Below are 18,707 nucleotides of genomic sequence, written 5' to 3'. Positions count from 1 at the left end.
CAAATTATTATCAGTAAAAATCTGAATATGATCCTATCTGCTTGAGCAAATTATTATCAAATTATTATCAGTAAAAATCTGAATATGATCCTATCTGCTGGAGCAAATTATTATCTTTTACGAAGATTTTTCACTTTAAAGAGAGATTGGTCAGGAATTATCCCTTGCCAGTTAATCTTTCTCCTTATGATGAGAAAAAAACAAAATGGTGGTCCCTTTGCAAGAGTGTGACTTACAACTTTTGAAAACTACTTCCGTAACAAATCAGATGGCAGAGCACACGAGAGCTGTCTTCAGTGAAGCACACCGCAAGGGTTTTCTGTCAGAATCAGTATTAAGGGCAGGAGTGGGTTAGGGTAATACAAATCTGGTGAAGGATTCAGAATATATCTGTGTCTCTCTGCCTGGGAGGGGTTATGTGGCAGTCAGATAATGTTTATGAAGTTCTCCAATATGCAGTGGGCGAGATTTGATGCCGTTAAAAACGTAATCCAAAATGACAGTGTCTCACCCCGCTTGGCTCGCCTTCAGGCAAGTGGAGGAAAGGGACTGTGTAAGGTGACCTTTCAAGGTCCCCCTACCATCATGTGATTCTGTGAATAATGAGGAACAGCCTCAGAGCTTACAGTCTGACCGTGTTCCATCGAAGTCCTCAGAAGGGCACTGAGAAGAGGGAGGTCACGCCATGCAAATCTTCTGGAATCTTTTTTTTTTTTTTTTTAGATTTATTTATTTATTTGAGAGAGCGAGAAAGAGAGAGAGAGAGTACATGAGAGGGGGGAGGGTTAGAGGGAGAAGCAGGCTCCTCGCCGAGCAGGGAGCCCGATGCGGGACTCGATCCAGGGACTTCAGGATCATGACCCGAGCCAAAGGCAGTCGCTTAACCAACTGAGCCACCCAGGCGCCCCAAATCTTCTGGAATCTTGATGCGGTGACTAAAGCACCTTTTTCTCAGGTTTCTGTGTCGTGGTGGAGTTGTGTTGGCCTGGGATGGCTGGAGAATGGGGACTGGGAAGTAGACGGTCTGTAATCTAAGACAAAGTTAGCCATGGGCACCAAGTCTCAAAGTGATTTACAAGGTTCTGTAGTGATGGCAGACAGGGCAGGACAGGGTGGCTGGAGGGCAGTGGGGAGAAATGATAAAAAAGGTCTACACCGGGCGCCTGGGTGGCTCAGATGGTTAAGCGTCTGCCTTCGGCTCAGGTCATGATCCCAGGGTCCTAGGATCGAGTCCCGCATCGGGCTCCCTGCTCCTTGGGAGCCTGCTTCTCCCTCTGCCTCTCTCTCTCTCTCTGTCTCTCATGAATAAATAAATAAAATCTTTAAAAAAAAAAAAAAAAAAGGTCTACACCTAAGCCTGACCCCTGAATGGGTTTTCTCTGTCCACTTCATCTGCCTGCTGAACTGCCCAGTACCCCGATTACAGAGAGATGGTACACATTGTCAGATTTCAGAGCGATATGAAACAAACTGTGCCATTCAGAGAGATGGTACACAGTGAAACAGATCAGAGGGATAGGAAACAAACAAACCTCCAACAAGCTCCCAATACTGCACCCATCCTCAACAAGGATGAGCAAACGGCATAGCCTGGAACTTTTTCATCCAGGCTGTGATAACTACTAAACCAATGTAGGATCCGTTTAAATAGGTATTCACCAGCTCATTTTTTCCATCATCACATATAGTGAAATAGCATCCCTTACCTGAGCGGTCTTCTGACTGTATAAGAACTAGGGACTCGCTGCGAGCTCACCGCTCTCATCATGCTGATAAGAATCTAGCAAATGCAACAGAGAGAAACTCTAGTAAGCCTGAGGGAAAAGAAAAAATAAAATAATAAATAAATAAAAGGAATGAAACAACCATCCCAGGAAAATATTGCACAAGAGAAAAACACGAAATTAGAATGAAAAGGAAAAACACGGACAACATAATCCATATCGTCTGCAAAAATAGAGAAAATGTTTCATTTATAGAGGTGGACATACAGCGATATAGGAAATCTATCTGCTCCATGCAAATTTATTAAATGAAACTTTCTTTTTCTCTTTCTTTCTTTTAGATAAAAAACCTCTTCATGAAATAAAACCCCAAAGTAAGTTATTTTTCCTCTTGTGAATATAATTTATTCTCATATTTGCTGCCTTACTGTTGTATTTGTTTAGGAGCCAAACAGAATTGAAGTTTGTGCAAAAGACCCGGGGCTTTCAGGGCTTCTCCTCATTGGGTTTGGAGTCACATATCGGAGGCTGGAATCGAAAGGAAATAGGCACAGCCCTTCCCTCCGTCAGAGTAAAAGCAAATCTCTCGTCTTGACGCTGACTGCCTATAAGTCCATTTCTCTACAAATGTCATCTAGGGTTCTTATTGCCGAGATTTATGGCATTAAAATTAACAAATATTTGTCAGTACAAGCTTTCAGAAGAGGAGCCTGGGGCAAGACCCTGACTACAAGCCTCTCCACCTGAGAGGAGGAGGAGGGGCTGGGCACCTGAGATGCAAACCGTGAACTCCATGGCAACCGGGTAGATCAGAAACCAATATTCCCCAGTGAAATCATCAGGAACTGAAAAGTTTGGTGTCAGTGCTGGCTTGAGTTCTCCATCCACAGGCTGGCCTCCTGGGGAGGCCTTTGCATTATGTCCACCACACACAGCCAGCAGATTTGGGGAAAGCCGTGCAGTGTGAATGGTTGGCAGCTTGCCATTTGACCCTATGGTTTTCAGCCTTGGCTGAACTTTAGAACCACCTGGAGGCCTTTTCAAAACCCTAGTTCTCAGGCTATATCCTTGGACCAATGGGATCAGAATTGGGGTGGATGAGAATCCCTGCTTTTTGTTTGTGTAGGATTTAAAAATTTTAATGCATATTTCAATATATATGATTTTTTCCTTGAAGTATAGTTGATAGACAATATTATATGCACAGTGATTCGACTTTTGTGTGCATTAGGAAATGACTGCTGTGATGTCAGTTACCTTCTATCACCATACATAGTTATTACAGTATTATTATTATTATTATTATTATTATTTTAATTTGAGAGAGAGAGAATGAGAGAGAGAGAGCACGAGAGGGAAGAGGGCAGAGGGAGAAGCAGACCCCCTGCTGAGCAGGGAGCCCGATGTGGGACTCGATCCCGGGACTCCAGGATCATGACCCGAGCTGAAGGCAGTCGCTTAACCAACTGAGCCACCCAGGCGCCCAGTTATTACAGTATTATTGACTATATTCCCTTATGCTGTACTTTAAATCCTGGGACTTGTTTTATAACTGGAAGTTTGTACCTCTTAATCCACTTCACCTGTTTCACCATCCCCCCACCCCTCTGGCAACCACCCCCTTGTCCTCTGTATTTATGAATCTGTTTCTGTTTTGTTTGCTCATTTGTTTTGATTTTTAGATTCCACAAAGAAGGGTAGGAATGCCTATTTATTAAAAGATCCTCAGATTCCAATGTGCAGCTTGGGCTGAGAGTAACTGTCTTAGGAAAGTATTTCTCAAAAAGTGGATCAGCAACCATGTGCATTAGAATCTTGGGGTGTGGTGGAAGGTTGTAAAATACATCCCACCTCAGAATAGAACGAATGAATCAGAACAAGGGAGGGGGAGGGTCCTCCTGGGATTCTACGTGTTCATATGTTCCTCAAATGATCCTGAAGCATTCAGGAGTATGTCAGGCATTCCAGGGAAATGTTGAGATAGAAGGGCATTAGCAACACAACTCTTAGCAACAGGAAAGTAGCGAGCTGCCCAGTTTGGTTTAGAAGCTTGTAGAAGATGTCCCTGGCCAGTATCTCCCATTTTAATATAAAGTGAATGACTTTTGATCTTTTAAATCCTAGGGTATTAAAATTCAAATAGCTTGGGAGAGCTAATAGCTTTTATGAGCTAACTTCTTTGAAGGAATTAAGACCCTGTGAGGATAGACAGAAATAGGTACCTTGGGACAGGGGTCAGGAGACATGAGAAAAAGATCCAGGAAAGCTGTTAGGTTCATACTGCGTTATGTTGCTCCAGGCAGACTTGGGAGATAACGGGGCCATTACTTGCAGCGTGGAAGAACTTGGCAGAACAACAAAAACAAACTTCCTTAACTTTTTTCCCCCTGAGGTCCCCTGCCTGTCAATGATTGGTACTTAAGGAAGTACCAAGGATTGGTACTTAAGATTAGTCCCCTGACATCCTGCTGGCTTGATTTTGAACTCAGGAAGGTTGAAGGTGGGGGAACCTGGTTGTGTATGTGTGGGTACATGTATGCTAAGGGAGGGAGGAAGAAAATCGGCTCAGTGAATATTTGGCTTGAGCCTGTGTCAAGAGCTCAGGGTTGACAGCTGGACCCCCAGCTGCCGCCTGGTGACAGAGCCATGCCCCCCACCGGGGGTCATGTGGAACACCCGCAAGATCATGGGTATCCATGTGGTGGCCACCGTGAGAGTTACTTAGGAATGTGTTTTTTAAAAATTAATTTCATGCTTAGTTTGTGAGTCCTGTGCCATTCTAATTTGGTTACATCTGTACTTCCAGCCATAAACCCCACAGTAGCTATTTCTAGTCCTCAGGGACTCCTGAATTAGTTTTTGCTTGGGGTTCTCGCTCGTGAACACCATGCTTAATTGCTGGATACTGCAACGGAATCGCTTAAACTGTTTTAATTTGTGACTTCCTAAAAATAAAACCTTAACAGAATCAATGTGATTGCAAAAGGCTCCCAGAGGAATCCAGTCGGGGTTCTGTAAGCTGCATGGTTAGGAGTGCATTTTACAAATTCAAGCTATGGTTGTTTGGTGAAAGAGGGGCTTAGTTTAAGATGACATGAATCATCACTGATGCAAAATCAAAGTCAATTATGAAGATAATTGAGAAACAACCTGTTCCCCTATATAGCTGTACACATGATCCTCCGCAAGGCCTGGTGGATAGAAGACATTACTCAGAGCTCACGAGCAGTGCTCTGTGAGCAGGCGAGCCGAAGAGCCGGCTTTGAGTTGCAGGGAGGTGTAAAGAGAAAGTGAGGTCTTAAGATATCTGTTGGCAAATCATAATGACAAACTGGGGAAAATATGTGCTCCGCATAGCTCATGAAAGCACTTATTGTAAATGAGATAATTTAATCAATTACGTTTCCTAATGTACTAAACCGAATGTTTCATTTTCTGCCTCTGCACATCTTAAATTATCTTCAGGTGCTTTATGAGATTTAATCATAGTTAATAGAAACTTCATTACCATCAAATGTGCTTTCAATAAATGTTGTGTAACAATGTCAGGAGGTGCAGTAAAATATAGTAGGTTCTGAGTGGCAAACACGCACCCCCAGATTCAGACAGAAAAAAGGCTGCCTTCAGACAATGGGGCTCCTTGGAGGCTTGGGGCCGTGGCTTTCTGAAAGGCCATGGGTTCCTGAGGAGTGGCTCGCTCAGCACGTTCACCTTAGCAATGAGAAGGATTTCACTTTCCCCTAAAAAATAACCCAGAACCACATACACATGAACACATGGACACACACACAGCCTTCTCTCCATCTCCTTTCCACGTAGTTGTTTTGAACCTAGCACCAATGCCTGCTCAGCACAAATCCCATTAGCATGTCCAGAGTCGGCCACCTCCAGGACCTTCATCTCAACTTTTCCAAAAGTCAGTTTCTCCTTCTCTGCCCCTATTCTTCAGTCCTGCATCCCATCTTCTCTAGTTCAGTCAAAACCACACCATCAACTCACTTGTCCGTGGGTGTATCTTGGGCAGTCTCTGAGACCCCTCTTTTTCCTCTCTTGTTTCCTGCTCTGCTCGTTACTCAGTAGATCATTACAGTCTGACTGTTCTACCACCCAAACAGATCTTGAGTTCATCAACATCTCTCCATTTTCACTCTACCCATATCCATCCCTCCATTCACTCAACAGCTGTCTATTGAGTGCTTACCACGTGCTAGGCAGGGGTGGTGGGGAAGCGGCACTGGGCTGAACAGATGCAGTTTCTGCTTCCACAAAGCTTACCGTTTTAGTGAGTGGAGATGGAGGGATGCAAACAAACCAGAAAACCTATAGTGTTGATGTCATGAAGAGAAATAAAGCAGGGTAAGGGGCTCAGCTGGGGTCGAAGGGAGTAGTTGCTTTTTTTGTATAAAGTGTTCGGAGCAGGTCTCTGTATTAAAATTACATTTAAGAAGAGACCTGAAAAACAAAGAAACACTCTGGATGTCTGGGAGAGAGTGTTCCAGACAGACGGAATACCAGATGAAAAGGCAGCGAAGTGGAGACTTGCTTGGAGTGTCTGTGGAAGAGCAAGGAGGCCAGGATACTTGCAGCAGAGTGGCAAAGGGAAGAGTCCTGATAGCTAAGATCAGAGAAGGTGGGATGAGAGGGGAAACTGCCAGACGTATCATTGCAATGACTTTGACCAAAGGGAAGCCATTGAGCATTAGTCATAGTGACATGGCCTAATATTTACAAGGATAAACTCTGCCTGCTGGGTTCAGTGTCCACATATAGGGGATCAAAGCGGAAGCAAGACCTGTTACAGTGATCTACTGTAACAATGATCTGTTACAGTAATCTAGGCTGTTCCAGTATGGAGGCTCTTACAGTACCAAGGTTCAAGATGACTGTGACTTGGCATGGATAGACAACATTAGAAATTGTAAAATTGGGTCATATTTGGGTATCTTTGGAAGGCAGAGAGGATTTGCTGATGGGTTGGATATCGAGTGTGAGAGAAAGAAAGGTGTCAGGCATGATTTCAAAAGTCTGGCCATACAGCTAAAAGATGGAGTTGCCATTACTGATAATGGAGAAAATGTGGTCTAGCAAATCCAGAGGGAGAATCAAGAGTTCAGTGTTACTAGTGCTAACTCTGAGATACCTCTTAAACATCTAAATAGAGAGGTTGAGCAGGCAGTTGAATATATGAGTCTCGAGGTCAGAGGAGAGTCTTGGCTGGTGACATAAATCTGGGGCTTGTCAGTGTCCAGATGATATTTAAAGCCATTAGGTTGAAAGAGATCCCTGGCTAATGAGTATGCGTGGAGACAGAGAAGAAAGTGGAGGACTGAGCCCTACAGGGCATCAACATTTAGATGTAGAAGAGGTCAAAAGTCACTGCAGAGAAGACAGAAAAGTAATAGCAGGCAGAGTAAGAGAAAAAACAAAAGAAAAGAACATGTTGTCCCAGAAGAAAAGTTTAAAAAGTTCAGGCCATCTTCATTCCCAACCAGGATTGCTACAGTGGCCTCCCTGGATCCAGTTTTGCCCTTCATCAATTTTTCTGAGCTTTCTGAAACATAAATTCTGGTCGTACCACCTCCGTGTTTAAAGCTCTTCAATTGCTCACCATTAGTTCTAAGATCTAGTCCAAGGTACTGAACAGGTATATGATCTGGTCTCAGCTTCCTTTTCTTAATCAGCCTAATCATTAGGTAAGTTCCTTTCTACGTGCTTGCCACTTCCTATATTCTTCAGCCAAATAAAGCTTCTGGGTTTTCTGAATACCCTCTGCCCATTTTCACATGTACATTCTGTTACTTCTGCCCAAAAACTCGTTCCCGCCACTTAAGCCTTAACTTGTTAAGCTCATTCTTCCTTCAGATCCTCTGCAAGACCTTCATCCACCAAGCCTGCATTAGTTACTCCTGTATTTTAGCCAGTATCAAACTATCTCCCTAATTCTATACTATATTTTCATTGCCCTGATGCTGGTCTTCTCAGACATTATCCTATCTACCTATAGGCAGGGATTGACTCTTATTTACTCTTAACACCTGTAGCCATTACCACTGGCCTAGTATGTATTAGATGTTCAAAAAACACTTGAGTTAATGCCTTACATCCTTTTGTTAACTCCTCATGGGGCCTTTTGTTGTTAAGGTGAAAATAACTGCTTCTAAAAATTTTAATCATTTATGTAGTAGCTATTTATTATACAATTATTCTATATTGTCTTGTCCCAGTGAAATGTGAGGGAAAAAATAAGAAATGTTTCTTCCCCACAACTTACAACATAGAAGATGATAAATGACTTGAGAAAAGGGGCAGGGACAATCTTGAATAATCATTTATTCTCTACCAGATACGAAGTTAAAGCCCAAAATGTACGCTTTCCAGAATCATTTCCATCAAAGAATGGCCCAAATGTGTCCTTAAAGTCTAAAAACAAGGTGTACTCTTTTCACTAACACCCATCCCATTCTATATATTTTCCAAAAACACACTGCCTTCATCCATACTGGAATCATATGAAGCCTGGGAATCACCATCCTCTGTGATCTTCACAGGGTTAAGGAATGCCTCAGAAGATATGGGGCCCACACTACATTCGAGCATTCTTTTAGTCTATGAAGACTTGGATAGTGCCTTGAGCCCATAGAACTGTCTGGGACTTTGGGACCTACCTTCACATTCTCAACAGACTTTTAGGCTCTTCTAAGCTAACAGTAGGCTACTGGCCTCAATGCTGATCTTCTAGCCATGCTTTAAAGCACTTTTTTTTTTTTTTTTGTATTTTGCCCATCATTTTTCTTCACCTCCTGCTGATTATTTTCAATTATATAAACACTGCACCTTCTGCAAATTGCATGACTTGCTTTGTCCTTCAGGGTCATCCCTACTGTGAATCAATCCAATATGTCTTTATAGGCAACATTTGTAATTTTCTTACCACTTCCAGTATCCTTATTATCCAATTTTTATCCTATAATAAGTCTGTGCCTTTTCTTACTACTGTTTTCAATGATATTGTTGACTCTGCCCTTAATGAATGTGATGGGAGTTTGTTCATTATATACCTCAGAACTAAGCGCAGAGGAGTAGTTGATAGACCAATATGTTCTTCAACAAGAGAATAACCCAGGTAACTTGTTAGAATATGAATTCATAGGCCCTATCTCTCCACTTGTCAGTATTTTCAAAGTTTATAGAGTTTGTGCCTTCAGTCTTTAGGAGAGGAAATTAAATAAATTGAAGGCATTTTTCTCAAGGGCTGGAGTTCAAATCCTATTCTTTTTTGACTCTATCCCTACTCTAACTTGGTCTTCGTATCTGATGGGGTGAAAAAGCACAGTTCTTTTGCAGCCAAAGGTAGTTACCAGATAAAAGAGAGGACCCCTCGTTAAATTTGTATTTCAGATAAATAAATTTTTAGCATAAGCATTATTCCAGATATTGCATGGAAAATACACTAAAATTATTCATTGTTGATCTAAAATTCAAGTTTAACTGTGTCATATTTTTATTTGCTAAATCCAGCAGCTTTGCTTAAAAGGAGGACTATAACATACATGAATGTGCACTATCAAAAAATATTTTATAAAATAGATTACCTTTACTGCCAATCTTGGAAGAATGGCTAAAATTGAAACAGATATTGGAGGGAAGAGCCCCTCAGTAGGAGCAAAAAATCTGAACCAAAAAAAAAGTCTCCTGGGGTACAAGGTCTACTTGAAAAAATGAGTAATCAGACTTGGCCAGAGAGTAGGGTCCATATGAATAAGAAGTGGATGAAAGCTTTTGAAAAATGGGATGTTGCAGAGCATAAAGTGTCTTGAGCCATAATATAAGTCCCTGTTGGAGTGGACTCAATTCATATTAGAGAGTCGTTGAAAGGTGTTGGAGTGGCAGTACCAGGACTGTGTTTGGGAAGACGAATCCACGTGTAAAATGTCTCTGAGTGACCAAGACTGTGTACAAGGTACGACGAGACTGAACACCATGGGTGTCAAGTGGGGTGTCTCCCGTTGAAATTGAGATGCAAGAGGCATTGGAGATGTAATGAGTAAGGCGTGTGAGTGGTTTGGAGAAGGACTCAATGGGCACAGAATGAAAGATGACTCTTCAGTCTCACTCATGGTATCACATTACCTGAAAAAGGGAATTCAAGAGAAGAAAATATTTGAAGAGGTGCAAATGATGAATCTAGAAGTCAGATGACAGATTTGAGATGTTAGCACAACACGCAGGTGGTTTTGTCCATTGAGCAGGAAGAAGATATGGGATGAGGTCTGCAGACAGGAGATGAGGCAGGAGATCTCCAATGGAGAGTGTTAGACACCAAGGAAATAGCACTGTTTGTGATGATTATCCAATGGGATTGGCATGGAGAAAGGAAAGGGGCTGAGAAGGGAGCTTTAAAGTCTGTTTATAGAACTTTGAGAATGAAGGGTGGTTACTAAGTAAGAAGAAAGTAGAGGAATCGAGTTTAAGGAACATTTTTTATCTCTCTAGAAGGAGGATTGGCTTGGCTTGTCTGCCGCCTCAGAGCAGTGGGAAAGAGTAAGACAGAGAACATTACTGTTGAGGCAGTGGTAGTAAGCAGCCTTCAAGAAGGAACAGTGATTCGGTGGAAAGACAGACCTTAAAGGGTAGGAGAACAATCAAATATTGAAATACTGGACTAATTAAATAATCATACTGCCCAGCAACAGGCTAGGCAAATGTAAAAAGAAATGAAGTGCATCTACGGGTTCTGGTAGGAAAGACCTGCAAGATACTGTATGTGGAACAACAAAAAGCAAAGTACAGGAAAGGAAATATAATGTGGAGCCTTTAGGGTAAAAAAGGATAAATGAAGGACATTCACATTTTTTCACCCGAAAGTTCTCAAAGATACTATCAAGACTATTTCTGGAGTAGTTGGAAGATGCATTTTCTCCTTGCATACTGTCCATTTTTGTACTTCCTAAAACATATTCTCCCCTTATACAGGTATTTTATTTATTCCCTTAACAGGGACAGCAGTTAACTGGTTGGGGAAATCATGTATTAAGAAAACATATATTAAGAAATGTTGAATGTTAAACAAACGTGCTCTAAGTTCTTTTAAACAAACAGCTAAGAATCTATGGGTGTAGAGAAGACCGCATTGTTGAGAAGTTTATCTGAGAGGAAGTTGGGGGAAAGATTTGGGGAGCGGTGATCTAAGAAGACTAGACTGTGTGTGCAGGCAGAGGGCAAGGCTCAGGTGCAGAGGAAAAGTTTGAAGATGCAAGACCAAAAGGGAATAATGAATGAGTCCGGGTCCTGGTGGAGGCAGGAGAGGGCGGAATTAGAGCCGGCCTGACACAGAAGAGGAACAGCTCCTCAGGGAACAGAGAAAAGGGAAGGAAATGTGCGTGAAAGAGCAGAGGAATTTTAGAGTTTGGGGGAGTGCGCTCACATAGGACAGCCTCCATTTCTTCAGCGAGAAAGAAGGGCAGGTGAGCAGGAGGGCGCTTCTTGAACTAGAATGGTGCCAAGCACATAGGAAGTGCATTTAAGAATTGGCTCTGTGGTCATTCATTACAAAAGTAAAACAACAATCACCACAATATCAATAATGAGGTTTTTGACGGGAGATCAGAAAAGCCGAGGTGCTGATTGGTGAAGGGGTTATAAGACTCCAAGCAGTGCAAATATAATCGGAATGGCTCACCGTGGTTGGCCGGCTGGCCATTTAATGCTATTTTCTGACGTGTTATTAAAAAATGTTGCTTCTCAATGACAGCAAGGATAAACCACTCTAACAGAAACTTCTGTTGTATCTTATTCCAGCATCTAATTAAATACTCTGGTACATGACTCTGTATCCACAGCACTCACTGGCTGTGCAGGGGTCAGGGGCAGGTCCTGAGACGGCCGGGAGCTGCCCTTCTTGGGGAGTGAGCCCACCAACAGCTTCTTCCATCTTCCATCTGTGAATTCTGATGATGTTTGTTCCTTGGTAATTCACCGTTTCTAGTATATGCCAAGTCAAGTTGTTGGTTTTTCTCCTGAAATGGCAGCAATGGCCGTTCTGCCATATTTAATGGGAGATAGAGTATTCTGTGTTTTGAAAGGCATTTGCTGTGCTCCTTTATTAATTTTGTGTAGCTACCTAATTCTATAAAACAGATTTTAATCTGATATATAGTTAAGCTCATAACATGAGAATTGAGTTAAATTCCCATTAATTAGTGGCAATAATCAATCTTTCACATGGGAGTCATGTGAAGAAAGGCAAACCTAGTAAACAGCCCTTGTATTTCATCCTGTGGGGACTACATTGGTTCCTCTAAATGACTAGGTATGATAGCAGTTCCTAAAGACATGGAACTTGCTGATGCCTCATCCTTGCACTAGGAAGTTCACAGGGACTTTGAAAGGCCACTTACTCCTTCTCACCAGCTTTGACCAAAAATAAATAAATAAAACGCCTGCAGACAATTGTCAAGTCATGCTGCTTTTTTTTTTTTCCCAGAGACTTTCTGAAAGGAAATTTCAGTCTCCCTCAGAACTACACCACACTTTTAAACAACCCTCATTGTAGAAAAGGTCATTTTAATACCTAACCAGAGTCCCAATTGCTATAATAAAAGGCTATGTCCTCCTGTTCAGTCCTTGTTAGAGACAGCGAAGCACTGGTTACTTGCGTCATCATAAAGGAAGGGTCATTGAGTGCCTACTGTGGGCCTCTTCTCCTCTTGTGACAACCCTCTGTGCCTTAAAGATCACCTCCAGTCACTTTATAGCTCTCCCTTCTCCAGGCCAAATGAACCCTTAAACACGGCCTCTCTAGGGTCCTAATTTCCAACTCTCTATTAATCTTTGCAGCCTTTCTCTGCAGATATTCCATACTCCTTCCAGCAACGAACATACTCCTCAGTAGTTCCTGACTAATTTGGAATACAAGAGATTTCTTAGTCAGTTCTCAGTTTTGTTGTGTTTCCTCTAAGGTGTAGATTTTTACACAACAATTTTTTTTATTAGTTTCAAAGGTAGAATTAGTGATCTATCAGTTGCATATAACACTCAGTGCTCATTCCATCAAGTGCCCACCTTAATGCCCATCACCCAATTATCCCTTCCCCCACCCACCACCCCTCCAGCAACCCTCAATTTGTTTCCTAGAGTTAAACATCTCTTATGGTTTGCCTCCCTCTCTATTTTCATCTTATTTTATTTTTCCTTCCCTTCCCCTATGCAACCATTTTTTTGCACCACATGTTGGGTCCTTCCATGCTTTGCCTAAAGCTTTTGACTCTTGGATCAAGGAAAACGGGGGTGAAGACACAGGAAAGACATCAATAACACATTGATACCTAAAGCTTCATTCGTGAAACAAAGTCAGAGAACAGTATCCTGTGCGCACAGAAAACGGAATAGCATTGTCAGTCACGGGGTCTCAGTGCTTCTGTTCAAAATCATTTTGAGCAAACAGACCAGTAACACGTGTGTATGTGAGCAAGCAGACAGGGGTAAACATATATATGTGTTAAATGTAAAGGGAGTCCCTGCGGCAGGAGTTCTGTAATCAACCTCAGACTGTGATTTCTTTAATGCTTTTCTTCCCACAGTTGGAGACCAGGCGAACAATCAATGAATAGTTGCAGTGATTTGCAAATTTCTGTGGGAAATTGTAGAGATATTACTGCTTTTGAAGTGTTTAAAGCAGTCAGGGAGAATGCATTGGCATTCAGATAATTAAACAGTAAGAAGGATGATCCAAAATGAGTTGTTGGAACCCTGAAGTGATGTTGGAGTTTAGAAGAATATGGTTGGCAGGGTTGGCTGGATTAGCCAGGCCAAGGTTACTTTCTTGGAGGAGGTGGACCTTGAGCTGTCATTTGACGGATGAGTGGTACCTAGATGCCCAGTGGGGTGGGGCGATATTTTGCAATGACCTTCCATTCACTAGCAGGCATCCATCTGGCAGGTAAATTACAGCTGAGTTTGGGGTGTAGGGTAATGCAGCAAAGGAGAGCATGAGCACTGACATGGGCCATGGAGAAAGCAGCCAGCGCCTGAGTAGTGCTGGTGCCTGGTGGTCATGTGGTTGGAAAGACTCCCCTGGGAAGGAGCAGCGGTGGCTTCCAATGTTTGGATAAGAGTTGAGTGTGTGCCTGTGTGTGCACGTGCATAGTGGAAAATATGGAACTGAAACTCAGATTCTTCTGGAACCAGTCCTGAACACACAAGAAAAGCGAATGGATTATGTTTGTAAGCACACAGCAGTCCTTATAGGGGAAACCACTCTCCTTTCCTGGAGGACAGATTAGAAAAGAGTGAGGCAGAGGAAAAAAGACAAAAGAATAAGGCGAAGTAAAAGCAGGTAGAGAGAAGAGAAGAGAAAGAAGAAAGAAGCACTGTGGCCCAACTTTGGAAGGGTTTGAGCTGTGGGTAAGGATATCTGATTACATCTCTCCATACACACATGTGGCTTTGGGTAACTTGTGTCTGCCTCTGTCAGAATCTCATCACTACTGCTGGACGAGAAACAGGAATATGTTAATTCACCCGTGCATCCTCATTTCCACAGCATCGTTGGCCCTTAGCAAATGTTTGTTGAATAAATGAAATTATTAGATTCTGAAGTTTTTAATTCCCAAGACAGATTGTTCTTGTAAACTAAATACCACATTGCTTATCTTCCTGTAGGAGTCGATTGACTTCTGGCTTTTAGATTAGACTGTCCCACCAAGTGAAAGGGTAAGCTTTATGAGGACACGGTGCCCTCCATATGATCTCTGTCCCTTCTCCCCCATCCCCCATCCCCAAAGTCCCCATACTTATTTTTAATTCTGTAATTCAGTATTTCATTCCCTTGACTTAAGTCAAATAGATTCTGCAAATATTCTTGGGAAACGCATTGAACCATATCAAACATTTCAATCTCAATCTAAAGGCATAGGTCCTTTCCTAAAAACAGGGTTTGTATCTGAGAAGGAGAATTCTGCTTGTCTGGGTAGCATAAAGAACAAGATAGGAAGAGGAACAAACACAACTTGTTCCTGCTACTCGGTTTCGTCTTGGGACGTTCACGTCTAGGGATGTCCATTTCCAGCCGAAGTCTTTTGCCCTGGTCATCCTCCTGGCTTCTGCTCCTGCCTGTTTTAGCACCTGGGACACTAAAAGGGGTCATTGTCTCTACTCTGCCAACTCAGCAACTGCATTCAGTACACTGCCAGGCTGTTTCTCTGTCTGTGCTCGGATGCTGAGCAGGTGTGTTCTCCCCAGATACGCCTTTTAAGCTGATAGTGTCATCAGTCAGTACTGCCTGAGGAACTGGTGGCAAGCAGGGGGAAGGCTAACTGGTTTCAAGCCAAAATTCTCTCACTACTCCTGGTCCCCTGCTGCGTTCTGCGTCCTCTCTCCGCTCTGAGTACAATTACGTCCTCCAAGGAGCTTAATTGAGTGGAAGGAGGGTGGGAGCCTAAGCGGGAGCATAGCTGCCCTTCCCTTTCTCTGTGTGACACAGAAAGACACTGGAACCTTGGGATCGGCTCCAGTTACCATATGCCTGGTTCTGGGTGGTCAGAGCAGACCACCACCCAGAAGCCTCCATCTCTTTCCCTCTCCCCCTGGGACCGCCATGACATTGGAACTAAAACCCGAGTCACACCCTGTTTCTCAACACCTCCTCGGCTGTTGTGGTTACTGACAGTGTCTTATAATCCTCTAACCTTTCAGATACCGTTCTTTGGTTCTTTCGGATGGTTACACTCCCTTGCAAATTATTTGTATGTGTTTGCTGCCCCTATTGCTGAACTAGTTCTGCTTGATTTCCTTGTTCACTCTTTAATTTGGTAGCGCCTCATTTTACAGCCCACTAACTTTGTCGAAAATAAATTCCTTTTACCTGTGTGGTTAGTAGCACTCAGTTGATAACATAAGTACCATGTTAGGCTGCAGTGAATGCATAGTAAGCACCATGCAATTACAAGGTGAATATACGATAGCTCTATTTTAGCCTCTAAACCCAATACAGGGTAACAGAGTAATTACTTTGGGACCTATTAAGTAATTACTTTGGGACCTTATGAGGTCCCTCATAAAGGGACCTATAATCTGTAGGGAGATGAATTACATAGGTAGCACTTGCCACCTTCTACTTCCGCATACTTTCCAAGATGAAGCTTCTCTTAGGGTTGTGTGGTTGGATAAATCTGATTCTGAACAGCAGTAGCCATGTTGAATGTCTTCAGGAATGAACCACACCCAAAGGACAACTAGCAAACGAGTTGGAAAATAGCTACAACCGATCTTGGGGGTTGGGGAGACACCCACATTCTCAATTCAAACTAACGCTTTTATTTTTGCTTTGCCTATGCATTCAATAGGATGGAGTAGGAGAGGTATGGGAGAAACAGCATGTGCCCTTTTAGAGACCAGTCCTCCTCCACAAAAACATATTAAGTCTAGCATTTAATGGTGCTAGAAAACATTGACCATGGACATCAGAGCCCCTAGGACCAAGACCTCCATATTTCACAATAGAAACTCTCTCCTAATAATTGTAAATACCCTAACCTGATGTTGTCGATGTTCTCTTAAACTGAATGATTTGTGCCAAAGCTAAAAAACTCCTATTTGTGAGCTCTGGTCTTCTCTCTCTCGACTCCTAGACTGTGTATGAGCTTCTCACCCCAGCCCACTCTCTGTGAATGCATGTGCCCATCATATAGAAGCAGAGCAGTTTGCCCATGTTTTGTCATTGTATGTGGATCTCATGTCCCCCCTCAAAAATAAGATGCCAAAAAATACTTTGCAGGTAAATATGACTTCCTAAACCAAGTTAATTAAGGAGTTGTCTGTTTTTCCTTGAAAAATACTACATTCTTTGCAAAATTGATTCTCTTTAAGATTTTATGATGTGGTAAACTACCTTAATGCAGTCAAGATATTTGACTGGCGTCCCTCTGATTTATACAGGGTATTTGAGAAACATGATTATGTGTGAAAGTAGAACTCATGGCTAGCTGCATTTGTCATTTTCTCTGAGTGGTAGCTCCAGAAAATCCAATAGCATTTCATTTGGTATCCCAGGGTGGCTCTTTGGCTCTGTACCCATGTTGGCCACTTAGGATTTCTCCTGTGTCTTTCAGGCATTGAGAACGCCAGCGACATTGCTCTGTACTCGGGCTTGGGCGCTGCCGTGGTGGCTGTTGCAGTCCTGGTCATTGGTGTCACCCTTTATAGACGGAGCCAGAGTGACTATGGCGTGGACGTCATTGACTCTTCTGCATTGACAGGTGGCTTCCAGACCTTCAACTTCAAAACGGTCCGTCAAGGTCAGCGGCGTAGGTCCCCTCAACACCTCGTCCTCAGGACCATAGAGACTACGCTCACACAGGACCCCCAGTGCTCTCCGGCCCTGTGTGAAGGTAGCTCTTGGCACTGGGAGCCGCTGCCTAATTGTCTAAACATGTTAGGAAACCAGGCTCAGTGGGTTAGTCTGCCTCAGTCCTTGGCTCAGCTTACCATTAGCAACATTCTCAATGGGGCACTTCCATCCTTGATATGTAGTAAACTTAGCAAGTTATTTTGTCTCAGATTATCCAACTTTCTATTTTAACAAGACTGCTCTGAGGATATTTCATTAACTAAAATACTGATTATTCAAACCTGAGCACCAACTACTTTACCATAACCTCCCGTGCATATGAATTATACTATTTATTAGGTAGAGTTATTTGTGTTACTTCTATTTTGTAGAAGTGAAAAGGACTTCAGAGAATCTGTGATGGGTCAGGTAGCCAGCAGGGGGAGAAAAAAATGAAGCTCCCGGCTTAAATGACTCTCACCTGTTGCCCGGTCAAGGCAATCTTTTGTTGGAGAGAGAAGGAAATCGATCATGTCAAGCTATAGCAATGCTCATTTTCAAAATAGAGTCATGTAATTCTCTTATGTGAACCAAATCTGTTTCTGATTGCAAGATGGAGATGAGCTATACATGGGTTTTGGTTTAGAAAAAAAATGAAACTGTCTCCCTTCAGAGGGTGAAGTTTTCCACCCCGACCCTTCCTGTCAATATCGTCACCTTTATTTCTATTTATTGTGCATCACTAGTGCCTGTAGCCCTCGACAAGAAGAAGTCTCACTGCATGGCAGTGACTGAGTAGCGACCTGGTTCTGAAGTGGAACCCGAACATACTAGAAACTGGGAGATGGCCGGCAGAGACAAAAGTGCTTTCCTGCCTGCCGCTCACTTCTGGGCACCAGAGTTTCAGGTCTGAGCCTGCTTCTCAGAAAGGGACACATGCCCTTGACTTGGGTACATAGCTTAGTAGGTATGATTTAATTAGAAATAAATTGAATGAAGAACTGATTTTTATACTACATAAGAAACTGGAAATCTTTCCATCAAATACAAGATCTCAGGGTCTCAGACCATAACATTTTAAAATAGAATACAGTCATTTGAGAGACAGAGGCTTTGAAGTCAGATAGATGGAATCCAAAATTGCTAAATGACCTAGTTAATCGATTATGCTCTGGGTCTCAATTTTTATAGCTATAAAATGGGGATCCTCCTAGCCACCTCAGAGGGTCCTCATGAGGGTGAAGTGACCTGGAATAACAAGGATCATAAGCCCTTGGCATAAGGAGGGTGCTCAACAAATGTAATGAAGAGGAGTCTAACCGCTGGTGGTTTCCTCTGACTTTCGTACAGGAGGCCAGTGTGTTCCCTGAAGCAGCAGGTAGCAGGTGAGGGGGTGGTTCCCTCGCCTCAGCATTTGGAGAGTGCAGACTTGCATAAGCTGAACCCCATCTCCTTAGTGTGGGCCTCCGTAGAGCTTACGGTGTATTGTGAATCTCTAAAAGAATAGATAGCCTTTCCAAACTTACTTTACCATTTTGTTTTTATTTTTAACCAAGAATATCCCAAAGCTAGTGATTAAAGCAAAAATCTTTTATTAAGATTCTACTCTACCCTATATTCACTGCAATGGTAAACCTCCCATTGACCTTCATATGATT

General features: G+C 42.7%; 1 protein-coding gene across 1 annotated transcript in view; it reads left to right on the top strand.

Moving 5' to 3' along the window:
- Nucleotides 1-18,707, top strand: part of UNC5D (unc-5 netrin receptor D) — a 559,949-nt gene that overhangs the window by 477,786 nt on the left and 63,456 nt on the right. Inside the window, exons 8-9 of the mRNA XM_035004059.1 lie at nt 2,066-2,098; nt 16,832-17,017. Of these exons, the coding sequence (XP_034859950.1) occupies nt 2,066-2,098; nt 16,832-17,017 (219 nt within the window). The remainder of the gene's footprint in view (nt 1-2,065; nt 2,099-16,831; nt 17,018-18,707) is intronic.

This window comes from Mirounga leonina, unplaced genomic scaffold, assembly GCF_011800145.1.
Source record: "Mirounga leonina isolate KUSES-001 unplaced genomic scaffold, KU_Mleo_1.0 Mir_128, whole genome shotgun sequence".
Lineage (NCBI taxonomy): Eukaryota > Metazoa > Chordata > Mammalia > Carnivora > Phocidae > Mirounga > Mirounga leonina.
The sequence above is the reverse complement of the archived record's forward strand: the minus strand, read 5'-3'. Positions and strand labels throughout refer to the sequence as shown.